The sequence below is a fragment of the Heterodontus francisci genome, chromosome 44 (genome assembly GCF_036365525.1).
Source record: "Heterodontus francisci isolate sHetFra1 chromosome 44, sHetFra1.hap1, whole genome shotgun sequence".
In the NCBI taxonomy this organism is placed as follows: Eukaryota; Metazoa; Chordata; class Chondrichthyes; order Heterodontiformes; family Heterodontidae; genus Heterodontus; species Heterodontus francisci.
The window spans coordinates 24,670,327-24,686,061 of record NC_090414.1 but is presented as its reverse complement, the minus strand read 5'-3'; the positions used below and the strand labels follow the sequence as shown (position 1 = coordinate 24,686,061).

The following is a 15,735-nucleotide window of genomic DNA, read 5'->3' as shown; positions in this document are numbered from 1 at the left end:
CTCCAGCCCCTACAACCCTCCCTATCTCTGTAACCTCCTCCAGCCCCTACAACCCTCCCTATCTTTGTAACCTCCTCCAGCCTCTACAACCCTCCCTATCTCTGTAACCGCCTCCAGCCCCCACAACCCTCCCTACCTCTGCAACCTCCTCCAGCCCCTACAACCCTCCCTATCTCTGTAACCTCCTCCAGCCCCTACAACCCTCCCTATCTCTGTAACCTCCTCCAGCCCCTACAACCCTCCCTATCTCTGTAACCTCCTCCAGCCCCTACAACCCTCCCTATCTCTGTAACCTCCTCCAGCCCTGACAACCCTCCCTATCTCTGTAACCTCCTCCAGCCCCTACATCCCTCCCTATCACTGTAACCTCCTCCAGCGCCTACAACTCTCCCTTTCTCTGTAACCTCCTCCAGCCCCTACAACCCTCCCTATCTCTGTAACCTCCTCCAGCCCCTACAACCCTCCCTATCTCTGCAACCTCCTCCAGTCCCGACAACCCTCCCTATCTCTGTAACCTCCTCCAGCCCCTACACCCCTCCCTATCTCTGTAACCTCCTCCAGCCCCTACAACCCTCCCTATCTCTGTAACCTCCTCCAGCCCCTACAACCCTCCCTATCTCTGTAACCTCCTCCAGCCCCTACAACTCTCCCTATCTCTGTAATTTCCTCCAGCCCCTACAACCCTCCCTATCTCTGTAACCTCCTCCAGCGCCTACAACTCTCCCTTTCTCTGTAACCTCCTCCAGCCCCTACAACCTTCCCTATCTCTGTAACCTCCTCCAGCCCCTACAACCCTCCCTATCTCTGTAACCTCCTCCAATTCCTCCAGCCCTCCCTATCTCTGTAACCTCCTCCAGCCCCTACAACCTTCCCTATCTCTGTAACCTCCTCCAGCCCCTACAACCCTCCCTATCTCTGTAACCTCCTCCAATTCCTCCAGCCCTCCCTATCTCTGTAACCTCCTCCAGCCCCTACAACTCTCCCTTTCTCTGTAACCTCCTCCAGCCCCGACAACCCTCCCTAACTCTGTAACCTCCTCCAGCCCCTACAACCCTCCGAGATCTCTGCGCTCCCTCCAATTCCGGCCTCTCGTCCATCCCCCGATTCCCATCACTCCACCATTGGTGGCCCTGCCTTCAGCTGCCTGGGGCCCTAAGCTCTGGAATTCCCTCCCTAAACCTCTCCGCCTCTCTCTCTCCTCCTTTAAGACGCTCCTTAAAAACCGACCTCTTTGACCGAGCTTTTGGTCGCCTGTCCCTAATATCTCCTTGTGTGGCTCGGGGGTCAAATTCTGAATATTGCCCCTGTGAAGCACCTTGGGGACGTTTTACTCTGTTGAAGGTGCTAGATAAATGCAAATTTTTTTTGTTGGGGTCAGTACAAACTTATGAACAACAGCCGACAGATAAATGCCCTTTGGTTTATTAAGTTTGTCCAACACCATTGTGCTACCTTGTGTGTAACAATATATACACTCCTCCCTCGCACTGAAACCTTAAGGTGCCACATAAAAGATTAATAGGCAAGATAAGGGCTCATGGAGTTGGGGGTAATATATTAGTGTGGATAGAGGATTGGTTAACAGACAGGAAGCAAAGAGTGGGCATAAACGGGGCATTTGCAAGCGGTCAGGCAGTGAATAGTGGGGTGCCGCAAGGATCAGTGCTGGGGCCTCAGCTATTTACAATCTATATTAATGACTTGGATGAAGAGACGGAGAGTAATGTATCTAAGTTTGCTGATGATACAAAGGTAGGTGGAAAGGTAAGCTGTGGGGAGGATGTAGAGAGGCTACAAAGAGATATAGACAGGTTAAGTGAGTGGGCAATGAGATGGCAGATGGAGTATAATGGAGGGAAATGTGAAGTTATTCACTTTAGTCGGAAGAATAGAAAAGCAGAATATTTTTTAAAAGGTGTGAAAGTTGTAAGTGTCGATGTTCAGAGGGATTTGGGTGTACTTGAACAAGGAACACACAAAGTTAACATGCAGGTACGAGCAAGCAATTGGGAAGGTAAATGGTATGTTGGCCTTTATTGCAAAGGGAATTGGTGTACAGGAATAAGGAAATCTTGCTACAGTTGTACAGGGTTTTGATGAGAACACATCTGGAATACCGTGTGCTGTTTTGGTCTCCACATTTAAGGAAGGGTATAAGTTCACAGATGACACGAAAATTGGTGGTGTTGTAAATAGTGAGGAGGAAAGCCTTAGATTACAGGACGATATAGATGGGCTGGTAAGATGGGCAGAGCAGTGGCAAATGGAATTTAATCCTAAGAAGTGTGAGGTGATGCATTTTGGGAGGACTAACAAGGTAAGGGAATATACAATGGATGGTAGGACCCTAGGATGTACACAGAGTCAGAGGGACCTTGGTGTACTTGTCCATAGATCACTGAAGGCAGCAGCACAGGTAGATAAGGTGGTTAGAAAGGCATATGGGATACTTGCCTTTATTAGCTGAGGCACAGAATATAAGAGCAGGGAGGTTATGATGGAGCTGTATAAAACACTAGTTAGGCCACAGCTGGAGTACTGTGTACAGTTCTGGTCACCACACTATAGGAAGGATGTGATTGCACTGGAGAGGGTGCAGAGGAGATTCACCAGGATGTTGCCTGGGCTGGAGTATTTCAGCTATGAAGAGAGACTGAAAAGGCTAGGGTTGTTTTCTTTAGAGCAGAGAAGGCTGAGGGGGGACATGATTGAGGTATACAAAATTATGAGGGGCATTGATAGGTTAGATAGGAAGAGACTTTTTCCCTTAGAGGAGGGGTCAGTAACCAGGGGACATAGGTTTAAGGTAAGGGGCAGGAGATTTAGAGGGGATTTGAGGAAAAATTATTTCAGCCAGAGGGTGGCTGGAATCTGGAACACACTGCCTGAAGGGGTGGTAGAGGCAGGAACCCTCACAACATTTAAGAAGTATTTAGATGAGCACTTGAAAGGCCATAGCATACAAGGCCACGGGCCAAGTGCTGGAAAATGGGATTAGAATAGATAGGTGCTTGATGGCCGGTTCGGACACGATGGGCCGAAGGGCCTGTTTCTGTGCTGAGTAACTCTATGACTCTATATACTTGCATTGGAGGCAGTACAACAAACATACAAACACACGAACATATGAATTAAGAGCAGGAGTAGGCCACTCGGCCCTTCGAGCCTGCTCCGCCATTCAATAAGTTCATGACTGAACTGATTACTCCACATTTCCACCGACCCCCGATAACCTTTCACCCCCTTGCTTATCGAGAATCATTCTACCTTTGCCTTAAAAATATTCAAAGATTCTGCTTCCACTGCTTTTTGAGGAAGAGAATTCCAAAGACCCACGCCCCTCTGAGAGAAAGAATTTCTCCTCATCTCTGTCTTAAATGGGAGACCCCTTATTTTTAAACAGTGACCCCTGGTTCTAGAATCTCCCACAAGGGGAAACATCCTTTCCACATCCACCCTGTCAAGACCCCTCAGGATCTTATATGTTTCAATCAAGTCGCCTCTTACTCTCCGAAACTCCAGTAGATACAAGCCGGGCCTGTCCAATCTTTCCTCATAAGACAGCCCGTCCATTCCAGGTATTAGTCTAGTAAACCTTCTCTGAACTGCCTCCAACACATTTACATCCTTCCTTAAATAAGGAGACCAATACTGTACACAGTACTCCAGATGTGGTCTCACCAATGCCCTGTAGAGCTGAAGTATAACCTCCCTACTTTTGTGTTCAATTCCCCTCGCAATAAACAATAACATTCTATTAGCTTTCCTAATTACTTGTCGTACCTGCATACTACCCTTTTGTGATTCATGCACTCGGACACCCAGATCCCTCTGCATCTCAGAGCTCTGCAATCTCTCACCATTTAGATAATATGCTTTTTTATTCTTCCTGCCAAAATGGACAATTTCCCTTTCCCACATTATACTCCATTTGCCAGGTCTTTGTCCACTCACTTAACCTATCTATATCCCTTTGTAGCCCCCTTGTGTCCTCTTCACAAGTTACTTTCCTATCTATCTTTGTATCTTCAGCAAATTTAGCAACCATACCTTTGATCCCTTCATCTAAATCATTTATATAAATTGTAAAAAGTTGAGGTCCCAGCACAGATCCCTATGGCACACCACTCGTTACATCTCGCCAACCAGAAAATGACCCATTTATGACTACTCTCTGTTTCCTGTTAGCTAACCAATCTTCTAGCCATGCCAATATGTTACCCCCTATTTTATTTTCTGCAATAACCTTATCAAATGCCTTCTGGAAATCTAAGTACAGTACATCCACCGGTTCCCCTTTATCCACAGCACATGTAACTCCCTCAAAGAACTCCAATAAATTGGTTAAATATGACTTCCCTTTCACAAAACCATGTTGACTCTGCCCGATTACCTCGGATTTTTCTAAATGCTCTGCTATAATGTCTTTAATAATAGCTTCTAACATTTTCCCAAAGACAGATGTTAAGCTAACTGGCCTGTAGTTTCCTGCTTTCTGTCTCCCTCCCTTTTTGAATAAAGGAGTTACATTCACTATTTTACAATCTAACGGAACCTTCCCCGAATCTAGGCTCACTGGATTGGTCCCTCGGATGAGGGGGTTGTCCTATAATGAGAGACTAGGTAAATCCGCCAGGGAGGCGGTGGTGTAGTGGTATTATCACTGGACTAGTAACCCAGAGACCCAGGGTATTTCTCTGGGGACATGGGTTCGAATCCCACCACAGCAGAAGGTGGAATTTGAACTTAATAAAAATCTGGAATTAAAACTGGTCTAATGATTGCCATGAAACCATTGTCGATTGTTGTAAAAACCCATCTGGTTCACTAATGTCCTTTAGGGAAGGAAATCTGCTGTCTTTACCTGGTCTGGCCTTTATGTGATTCCAGACCCACAGCAATGTGGTTAACTCTTACATGCCCTCTGAAATAGCCTAGCAAGCCACTCAGTTGTAACTAGCCGCTACAAAGTCTATAAAAAGGAATGAAACCGGACGGACCACCCGGCATCGACCGAGGCACCGGAAACGACTACGGCAAACCCAGCCCTGTCGACCCTGCAAAGTCCTCCTCACTAACATCTGGGGGCTTGTGCCACAGTTGGGAGAGCTGTCCCACAGACTAGTCAAGCAACAGCCTGACATAGTCATACTCACAGAATCATACCTTACAGACAATGTCCCAGACACTGCCATCACCAGCCCCGGGTACGTCCTGTCCCACCGGCAGGACAGACCCAGCAGAGGTGGTGGCACAGTTGTATACAGTAGGGAGGGAGTTGCCCTGGGAGTCCTCAACATTGACTCCGGACCTCATGAAGTCTCATGGCATCAGGTCAAATATGGGCAAGGTAACCTCCTGCTGATTACCACCTACCGCCCTCCCTCAGTTGATGACTCAGTACTCCTCCATGTTGAACACAACTTGGAGGAAGCACTGAGGGTGGCAAGGGCACAGAATGTACTCCGGGTGAGGGACATCAATGTCCATCACCATGAGTGGCTCGGTAGCACCACTACTGACCGAGCTGGCCGAGTCCTAAAGGACATAGCTGCTAGACTGGGTCTGCGGCAGGTGGTGGAAAACCAACATGAGGGAACAACATACTTGACCTCGTCCTCACCAATCTGCCTGCCGCAGATGTATCTGTCCATGACAGTATTGTTAGGAGTGACCACTGCACAGTCCTTGTGGAGACGAAGTCCCGCCTTCACATTGAGGATACCGTCCATCGTGTTGTGTGGCACTACCACCGTGCTGAATGGGATAGATTTTGAACAGATCTAGCAATGCAAAACTGGGCATCCATGAGGCGCTGTGGGCCATCAGCAGCAGCAGAATTGTACTCAACCACAATCTGTAACCTCATGGCCCGGCATATCCCCCACTCTACTACTACCATCAAGCCAGGAGACCAACCCTGGTTCAATGAAGAGTGCAGGAGGGCATGCCAGGAGCAGCACCAGGCAGACCTCAAAATGAGGTGTCAACCTGGTGAAGCTACAACCCAGGACTATCTGCGTGCCAAACTGCGTAAGCAGCATGCGATAGACCGAGCTAAGCGATCCCATAACCAATGGATCAGATCTAAGCTCTGCAGTCCTGCCACATCCAGCCATGAATGGTGGTGGACAATTAAACAACTAACTGGAGTAGTTGGCTCCACAAATATCCCCATCCTCAATGATGGGGGAGCCCAGCACATCAGTGCGAAAGATAAGGCTGAAGGATTTGCAACAATCTTCAGCCAGAAGTGCCGAGTTGATGATCCATCTCGGCCTCCTCCTGAAGTCTCCAGCATCACAGATGCCAAACTTCAGCCAATTCGATTCACTCCACGTGATATCAAGAAACGACTGAAGGCACTGCATACTGCAAAGGCTATGGGCCCTGACAATATTCCGGCAATAGAACTGAAGATCTGTGCTCCATAACTTGCCATAACCCTAGCCAAGCTGTTCCAGTACAGCGACAACACTGGCATCTACCCTGCAATGTGGAAAATTGCCCAGGTATGTCCTGTACACAAAAAGCAGGACAAGTCCAACCCGGCCAATTACTGCCCCATCAGCCTACTTTCAATCATCAGCAAAGTGATGGAAGGTGTCATCAACAGTGCCATCAAGTAGCACTTGCTCAGCAATAACCTGCTCAGTGACGCTCAGTTTGGGTTCCGCCAGGGCCACTCAGCTCCTGACCTCATTACAGCCTTGGTTCAAACATGGACAAAAGAGCTGAACTCAAGAGCTAAGGTGAGAGTGACTGCCCTTGACATCAAGGCAGCATTTGACCGAGTATGGCATCAAGGAGCCCTAGCAAAACTGAGGTCAATGGGAATCAGGGGGAAAACCCTCCGCTGGTTGGAGTCTTACCTAGCGCAAAGGAAGATGGTTGTGGTTGTTGGAGGTCAATCATCTGAGCTCCAGGACATCACTGCAGGAGTTCCTCAGGGTAGTGTCCTCGGCCCAACCATCTTCAGCTGCTTCATCAATGACCTTCCTTCAATCATAAGGTCAGAAGTGGGGATGTTCGCTGATGATTGCACAATGTTCAGCACCATTCGCGACTCCTCAGATACTGAAGCAGTCCGTGTAGAAATGCAGCAAGACCTGGACAGTATCCAGGCTTGGGCTGATAAGTGGCAAGTAACATTCGCGCCACACAAGTGCCAGGCAATGACCATCTCCAACAAGAGAGAATCTAACCATCTCCCCTTGACATTCAACAGCATTACCATCGCTGAATCCCCCACTATCAACATCCTGGGGGTCACCATTGACCAGAAACTGAACTGGAGTAGCCATATAAATACCGTGGCTACAAGAGCAGGTCAGAGGCTAGGAATCCTGTGGCGAGTAACTCACCTCCTGACTCCCCAAAGCCTGTCCACAATCTACAAGGCACAAGTCAGGAGTGTGATGGAATACTCTCCACTTGCCTGGATGGGTGCAGCTCCAACAACACTCAGGAAGCTCGACACCATCCATGACAAAGCAGCCCACTTGATTGGCACCCCATCTACAAACATTCACTCCCTCCACCACTGACACACAGTGGCAGCAGTGTGTACCATCTACAAGATGCACTGCAGCAATGTACCAAGGCTCCTTCGACAGCACCGCCCAAACCTGTGACCTCTACCGACTAGAAGGACAAGGGCAGCAGATACATGGGAACACCACCACCTGCAAGTTCCCCTCCAAGTCACACACCATCCTGACTTGGAACTATATCACCGTTCCTTCACTGTCGCTGGGTCAAAATCCTGGAACTCCCTTCCTAACAGCACTGTGGGTATACCTACCCCACATGGACTGCAGCGGTTCAAGAAGGCAGCTCACCACCACCTTCTCAAGGACAATTAGGGATGGGCAATAAATGCTGGGCCTGGCCAGTGACGCCCACATCCCATGAATGAATTTTTAAAAAAAATTGGGCCTGTATTCTCTGGAGTTTAGAAGGATGAGAGACGATCTCACTGAAAAATATGAGTCTAAAGGGGCTGGATAGGGTAGACACTGAGATTATTTCCGCTGGTCGGGGAATCTGAAACATGGGGACACAGTCTCAGGATATGGGATTCCCGGACTGAGATGAGGAGAAATTACTTTACTTAAAGGGTTGTGAATCCTTTGAATTCTCATCCCAGTGGGTTGTGGATGCTCCTTCGTTGAATACATTGTATTCCCATGACTACGCCTCTCTAAAGTACAAAGTCCCAACTCTTTAACCCATCTTGATAACTAAGATGCTATAAATTGGGAATTGGACTGGTGACCCTCCCTACTCAACACCCTTTCCGAAATCTCAGTGTCTCCCACCATGTGAGGGGATCCAAACTGGACCCGGCATTCCAACTGAGGCCTAACCAAGGTCACGTACGAGAATCTGAGCTGGGCTGGACTGCGGCTTTGTCTTGTCCAATCATTCAACTAACACAACGCCGACGGAGACCATTCAGCCCATCGTGTCTGTACTGGCTCTCTGCGAGAACAACTCTGCCTGCCCCATTGCCCAGTGTGTTGCTCGGTCGCAGGGTTCGTGCGGTTTCTCCGATTCTATGCCGACTCGGTAAAGAGCTCTTGGTTGCACTGGGAATATTTATAGCACATACAAAGGGCAGCTTTGAAAATGAGGACTCCCGTAGAGAGGGAGGAAAGGGGACTGCTAAAGTCCAGCTCTTTCTAATTTACAGCTTTCACTGTATTAAACTGTAGTGCGACTAGTTCAGGAGGTGCTTAAAGATCTCAGAAACATGATGGGAAGAGGGGCGGGGGAGGGATGCGGGGGGGGCGGAGGTTCCCCACAGTGTGATTAATTTTTTTAATTGATCTCTCGGACGTAGTCCTGTTTGGTCAGCAACCCCCCACTTCACCTCCCCCTCTCTCTCTCTCTCTCTGGGCCCGATAGGTGCAGTTTGAGATCGGAGATGCCACAAAAAGAGTCTTTGGCGAGAACTCGTTCGATGTGATCTACAGTCGAGACACCATCCTACACATCGCTGACAAGGAGGAGCTCCTCAGCAAATTCTACGTGAGTTGGAATCGGAGGGACTGTCCCTTTTAAGAACGAAAAGAACAGATTCCCGTCCCTCCAGCTCCTGTCACCCCCTCGGGACGTCCCAAAGCCCCTCACAGACAATGAAGTACTTTTCTGAAGTGTAGTCACTGTTGTATTGTAGGAAACGCAGCAGCCAATTTGTGCACAGCAAGATCCCACAAACAGCAATGTGATAATGACCCGGATCATCTGTTTTTAGTGATGTTGGCTGAGGGATAAATATTGTCCCCAGGACACCGGGGAGAACTCCCCTGCTCTTCTTCCAATAGTGGCCGTGGGATCTTTTACACCCACCCGAGAGGGCAGACGGGGGCCTCGGTTTAATGTCTCATCTGAAAGACGGCACCTCCGACAGTGCGGCACTCCCTCAGTACTGACCCTCCGACAGTGCAGCACTCCCTCAGTACGGACCCTCCGACAGTGCAGCACTCCCTCAGTACTGACCCTCCGACAGTGCAGCACTCCCTCAGTAGTGACTCTCCGACAGTGCGGCGCTCCCTTAGTACTGACCCTCTGACAGTGCAGCACTCAATCAGTACTGACCCTCCGACAGTGCAGCACTCCCTCAGTAGTGACCCTCTGACAGTGCAGCACTCAATCAGTAGTGACTCTCCGACAGTGCGGCGCTCCCTTAGTACTGACCCTCTGACAGTGCAGCACTCAATCAGTAGTGACCCTCTGACAGTGCGGCGCTCCCTTAGTACTGACCCTCCGACAGTGCGGCACTCCCTCAGTGCTGACCCTCCGACAGTGCGGCACTCCCTCAGTGCTGACCCTCCGACAGTGCGGCACTCCCTCAGTGCTGACCCTCCGACAGTGCGGCGTTCCCTCAGTGCTGACCCTCCGACAGTGCGGCGTTCCCTCAGTGCTGACCCTCCGACAGTGCGGCGTTCCCTCAGTGCTGACCCTCCGACAGTGCGGCACTCCCTCAGTACTGACCCTCCGACAGTGCGGAGCTCCCTCAGTACTGACCCTCCGACAGTGCGGCGCTCCCTCAGTACTGACCCTCCGACAGTGCGGCGCTCCCTCAGTACTGACCCTCCGACAGTGCGGCACTCCCTCAGTACTGACCCTCCGACAGTGCGGCGCTCCCTCAGTGCTGACCCTCCGACAGTGCGGCGCTCCCTCAGTGCTGACCCTCCGACAGTGCGGCGCTCCCTCAGTGCTGACCCTCCGACAGTGCGGCGCTCCCTCAGTGCTGACCCTCCGACAGTGCGGCGCTCCCTCAGTGCTGACCCTCCGACAGTGCGGCGCTCCCTCAGTGCTGACCCTCCGACAGTGCGGCACTCCCTCAGTACTGACCCTCCGACAGTGCGGCACTCCCTCAGTACTGACCCTCCGACAGTGCGGCACTCCCTCAGTACTGACCCTCCGACAGTGCGGCACTCCCTCAGTACTGACCCTCCGACAGTGCGGAGCTCCCTCAGTACTGACCCTCCGACAGTGCGGATAGTTGCACCTCGGTGAGTCCTCATGCGTTACTAGAGTCAGGATGAAGGACGCATCACTTCAGAGCAGGAGGATACAGGGGAGGCAAAGTCGGCTGTGCCCAGTCCCCCTCGGAGGATGGAGGATGGAGGAGTCCATTCGTCACATGTACTACACAATGTCTCAGTGCTTTGAGGGCATCAGCTCTTCCATTAAGAAAGTGTCCATCCTCATGGACAGCCATGTGCTGCATCGCTCAAATTGGGTGCAGGAACAGTGACCGACATGCCCAGAATTTATACCGCAATCTGACCAGTCAGTGGTGCAGAGAGACAAGGAGCAGATGCCAGCTGATGGTTGCCTCTGGCGATCGAGGGGGCGTGTGCGTGTGTCAGCCGTGAGGGGTGGAGAGCCGGAGGGTGGGGGACAGGGGTGTGATCTGATTGGGGGAGATTGTGTGTGAGCTGTCGCTGATGTCGCTGTCTTCTGTTTTCAGGCCTGGTTAAAGCCCGGTGGGAAGTTACTGATTACAGATTATTGCTGTGGGGACGTTCCCTGGTCACCTCACTTCCAGGAGTACGTGAGACAGCGCGGATACATCCTCCACACTGTCCCGAAATACAGAAAGGTTCAACTGCCTGCTCTGCTTTAACCCCTTCCTGTCTGAGTGTACGGTAAAGGCCGAGGCCATAGGGCCAGGGGGAGGTGGAGGCTTCGGGGGCTCAGTGCTTAGTAAAATCTCAGCTCATTGAAAATTACTGGAGCTGGTACAAATAACAGCAACAAATTTCATTTATAAAGCACTTCAATATCGCAAAGGTGTTCCACAACAGAATAAATCAGACACCGAGGTCCACATTCTCCCCACTCTCTGGGGAAAGGAGTTTCTCCTGAATTCCCCATTGGATTTATTACTGACTGTTTTACATTGATGTTCCCCTAGTTCTGGTCTCCCCCACAATTGGAACATTTTCTCTACATCGACCCTATCGAACCCCCTTCATCATTTTAAAGCCCTCGATCAGGTCACCCCCCCCCCCCTTCAGCCTTCTCTTTTCTACAGAAAAGATGCCCAGTCTGTTCCATCTTTCCTGATAGTGATATACAGAAAGCAGAACTGTGCACAGTAACTGCAAGTGTGGGATATGGAGACGGGAACTGTGCACAGTAACTGCAAGTGTGGGATATGGAGATGGGAACTGTGCACAGTAACTGCAAGTGTGGGATATGGAGACGGGAACTGTGCACAGTAACTGCAAGTGTGGGATATGGAGACAGGAACTGTGCACAGTAACTGCAAGTGTGGGATATGGAGACGGGAACTGTGCACAGTAACTGCAAGTGTGGGATATGGAGACGGGAACTGTGCACAGTAACTGCAAGTGTGGGATAAGGAGATTGGAACTGTGCACAGTAACTGCAAGTGTGGGATATGGAGACGGGAACTGTGCACAGTAACTGCAAGTGTGGGATATGGAGACGGGAACTGTGCACAGTAACTGCAAGTGTGGGATAAGGAGATTGGAACTGTGCACAGTAACTGCAAGTGTGGGATATGGAGACGGGAACTGTGCACAGTAACTGCAAGTGTGGGATATGGAGACAGGAACTGTGCACAGTAACTGCAAGTGTGGGATATGGAGACGGGAACTGTGCACAGTAACTGCAAGTGTGGGATATGGAGACGGGAACTGTGCACAGTAACTGCAAGTGTGGGATATGGAGACGGGAACTGTGCACAGTAACTGCAAGTGTGGGATAAGGAGATTGGAACTGTGCACAGTAACTGCAAGTGTGGGATATGGAGACGGGAACTGTGCACAGTAACTGCAAGTGTGGGATATGGAGAAAGGAACTGTGCACAGTAACTGCAAGTGTGGGATATGGAGACGGGAACTGTGCACAGTAACTGCAAGTGTGGGATATGGAGACGGGAACTGTGCACAGTAACTGCAAGTGTGGGATATGGAGACGGGAACTGTGCACAGTAACTGCAAGTGTGGGATATGGAGACGGGAACTGTGCACAGTAACTGCAAGTGTGGGATATGGAGACGGGAACTGTGCACAGTAACTGCAAGTGTGGGATATGGAGACGGGAACTGTGCACAGTAACTGCAAGTGTGGGATATGGAGACGGGAACTGTGCACAGTAACTGCAAGTGTGGGATATGGAGACGGGAACTGTGCACAGTAACTGCAAGTGTGGGATATGGACACGGGAACTGTGCACAGTAACTGCAAGTGTGGGATATGGAGACTGGAACTGTACACAGTAACTGCAAGTGTGGGATATTGAGATTGGAACTGTGCACAGTAACTGCAAGTGTGGGATATTGAGATTGGAACTGTGCACAGTAACTGCAAGTGTGGGATATGGAGACGGGAACTGTGCACAGTAACTGCAAGTGTGGGATATGGAGACGGGAACTGTGCACAGTAACTGCAAGTGTGGGATATGGAGACAGGAACTGTGCACAGTAACTGCAGTTGTGGGATATGGAGACGGGAACTGTGCACAGTAACTGCAAGTGTGGGATATGGAGACGGGAACTGTGCACAGTAACTGCAAGTGTGGGATATTGAGATTGGAACTGTGCACAGTAACTGCAAGTGTGGGATATGGAGACGGGAACTGTGCACAGTAACTGCAAGTGTGGGATATGGAGACAGGAACTGTGCACAGTAACTGCAGTTGTGGGATATTGAGATTGGAACTGTGCACAGTAACTGCAAGTGTGGGATATGGAGACGGGAACTGTGCACAGTAACTGCAAGTGTGGGATATGGAGACGGGAACTGTGCACAGTAACTGCAAGTGTGGGATATGGAGACGGGAACTGTGCACAGTAACTGCAGTTGTGGGATATGGAGACGGGAACTGTGCACAGTAACTGCAAGTGTGGGATATGGAGACTGGAACTGTACACAGTAACTGCAAGTGTGGGATATTGAGATTGGAACTGTGCACAGTAACTGCAAGTGTGGGATATGGAGACGGGAACTGTGCACAGTAACTGCAAGTGTGGGATATGGAGACGGGAACTGTGCACAGTAACTGCAAGTGTGGGATATGGAGACGGGAACTGTGCACAGTAACTGCAAGTGTGGGATATGGAGACAGGAACTGTGCACAGTAACTGCAGTTGTGGGATATGGAGACGGGAACTGTGCACAGTAACTGCAAGTGTGGGATATGGAGACAGGAACTGTGCACAGTAACTGCAAGTGTGGGATATGGAGACAGGAACTGTGCACAGTAACTGCAGTTGTGGGATATGGAGACGGGAACTGTGCACAGTAACTGCAAGAGTGGGATATGGAGACGGGAACTGTGCACAGTAACTGCAAGAGTGGGATATGGAGACGGGAACTGTGCACAGTAACTGCAAGTGTGGGATATGGAGACGGGAACTGTGCACAGTAACTGCGAGTGTGGGATATGGAGACGGGAACTGTGCTCAGTAACTGCGAGTGCGGGATATGGAGACAGGAACTGTGCACAGTAACTGCGAGTGTGGGATATGGAGACGGGAACTGTGCTCAGTAACTGCGAGTGCGGGATATGGAGACGGGAACTGTGCTCAGTAACTGCGAGTGCGGGATATGGAGACAGGAACTGTGCACAGTAACTGCAAGTGTGGGAGATGGAGACGGGAACTGTGCTCAGTAACTGCAAGTGCAGTGTAACCAAGGTTTAACGTAACATTTCTGCTCTTTGATGAATCCAGTGCTGTTTGTTTGGTTTTATTTACAGCCTTTTATTAATCTGTGCGACTACTTTAAGTGATCTGTATATCTGTAACCCCCAGATTCCTCTTTTGCTCTGCAGCATTTGGACACTATTTTCCAAAGTATCTGGGACCTCTTCAATCCTCTCCAAATGCAGCACCCCACACTGATCTAAATTAAAATTCATTTACGCAGACATTTAGCAAGCTTAATAACATCTTCCCTCTATTCAGCCTTGTCCTCCTCTTTATTAAATTCATCCCTTGATCTGCATATTTTGAAATGGTATTTCTGATTCCTGACGGCGGGACTGGTGAACAGGAAGTGGTCCCAGTCCTGGTCTGTCTGGGACAACACTGAGGGATGGGGGAGGAACAGGCTGCGGAGATTCTGGGAATGGGAATAATTATTTTTTTTTTGTCTTTCCTGGGATTTGTATCCGCAGTTGCTGCAGGATGTGGGATTTGTCAGCGTGCGAGCGGAGGATCGGACTCAGCAGTTTATGGATATTCTGAGAGTTGAGCTTCAGAGGGTGGAGAGGAACCAGGCGGAGTTCTTACAGGTAACGAGGGGGGAGAGGGAGCACTGGGTCCCAGGCAATGGGGGAACTGACCCCTGACCCCTGACCCCGACCCCCTGCCCTGGCACTGAGCCACACTGACCTTATGAGGCTGAACTTTGACTCCTGGGGGTAATCGGAGCAAGGGGAAGCTGGGCCATGACGGTGTCGAGTCACTGCATCGGAACATCCCCCCCACACACACACACACACACACACACACAGACAACTCCGTGTGTCACTGTATATCTCGAGTCTGGACATTGATACCAGTCTCCCTCTTTCTCTTCCCCGCCCCTCAGGAATTCTCTGAAGAAGATTACCATTATATAGTTGACGGCTGGAAGGAGAAGATGTGTCGCAGTGAGCGGGGGGATCAGCGCTGGGGTCTGTTCTATGCAGAGAAGGCCGCGGAGCCTGGGACCAGGAGCGTGTCTGGAGTCGGCCCTCTCATCGAGTCCCGGGCAGCGGGGGAGAGCCGGCCAGTGGATTAGCAGCAAGAACAGAACTGGCGAAGCTGGGGGTCCGGTCGCTGCCTGCCTTTGTCCTTTTCAATGTGGACTTCAGAATGAGGCAACCCATGAGACTGCACCAGCATGAGCCTCGATGGGCCGAACGGCCTCGTTCAGTGCTGTAAATTCCGATTGTGTGCTTTGTATTTAATACTTTTTTGTGCGTTTCTTTTGAAGAATAAAGTTTGTGTCCTTAATGAACACGTCATAAATCCTGGTCTTTTATACCCAGCTGTGATATCACTGGATGCCAAATGTCAGAAACTCTACTGAATATAAAGGTCCCATTGATTCAATAAAAAGATCTCCCGCCCCTTCCAAAATATATATCTCTGTGGACACCTCCATCAGTGGCCTGTGTGCTACTGAACCGAACAGACCACCAACACCCTGCATTTCTCTAGCGCCTTTAACAGTAAAGAGTGTAAATCAGACAGAATTTGAC

General features: G+C 50.2%; 1 protein-coding gene across 4 annotated transcripts in view; it reads left to right on the top strand.

Moving 5' to 3' along the window:
- pmt (phosphoethanolamine methyltransferase) overlaps positions 1 to 15,491 on the top strand; it is a 46,245-nt gene extending 30,754 nt beyond the window's left edge. For 3 of the 4 annotated variants that reach the window (XM_068021444.1, XM_068021445.1, XM_068021442.1), the window contains 4 exons: positions 8,911 to 9,033; positions 10,985 to 11,116; positions 14,665 to 14,781; positions 15,081 to 15,491. In XM_068021444.1, coding sequence (XP_067877545.1) covers positions 8,911 to 9,033; positions 10,985 to 11,116; positions 14,665 to 14,781; positions 15,081 to 15,272 — 564 coding nt within the window. In that variant the 3' untranslated portion in view covers positions 15,273 to 15,491. The remainder of the gene's footprint in view (positions 1 to 8,910; positions 9,034 to 10,984; positions 11,117 to 14,664; positions 14,782 to 15,080) is intronic. The other variant, XM_068021446.1, reaches the window with a different exon arrangement.
- Positions 15,492 to 15,735: the final 244 nt, after the last annotated feature.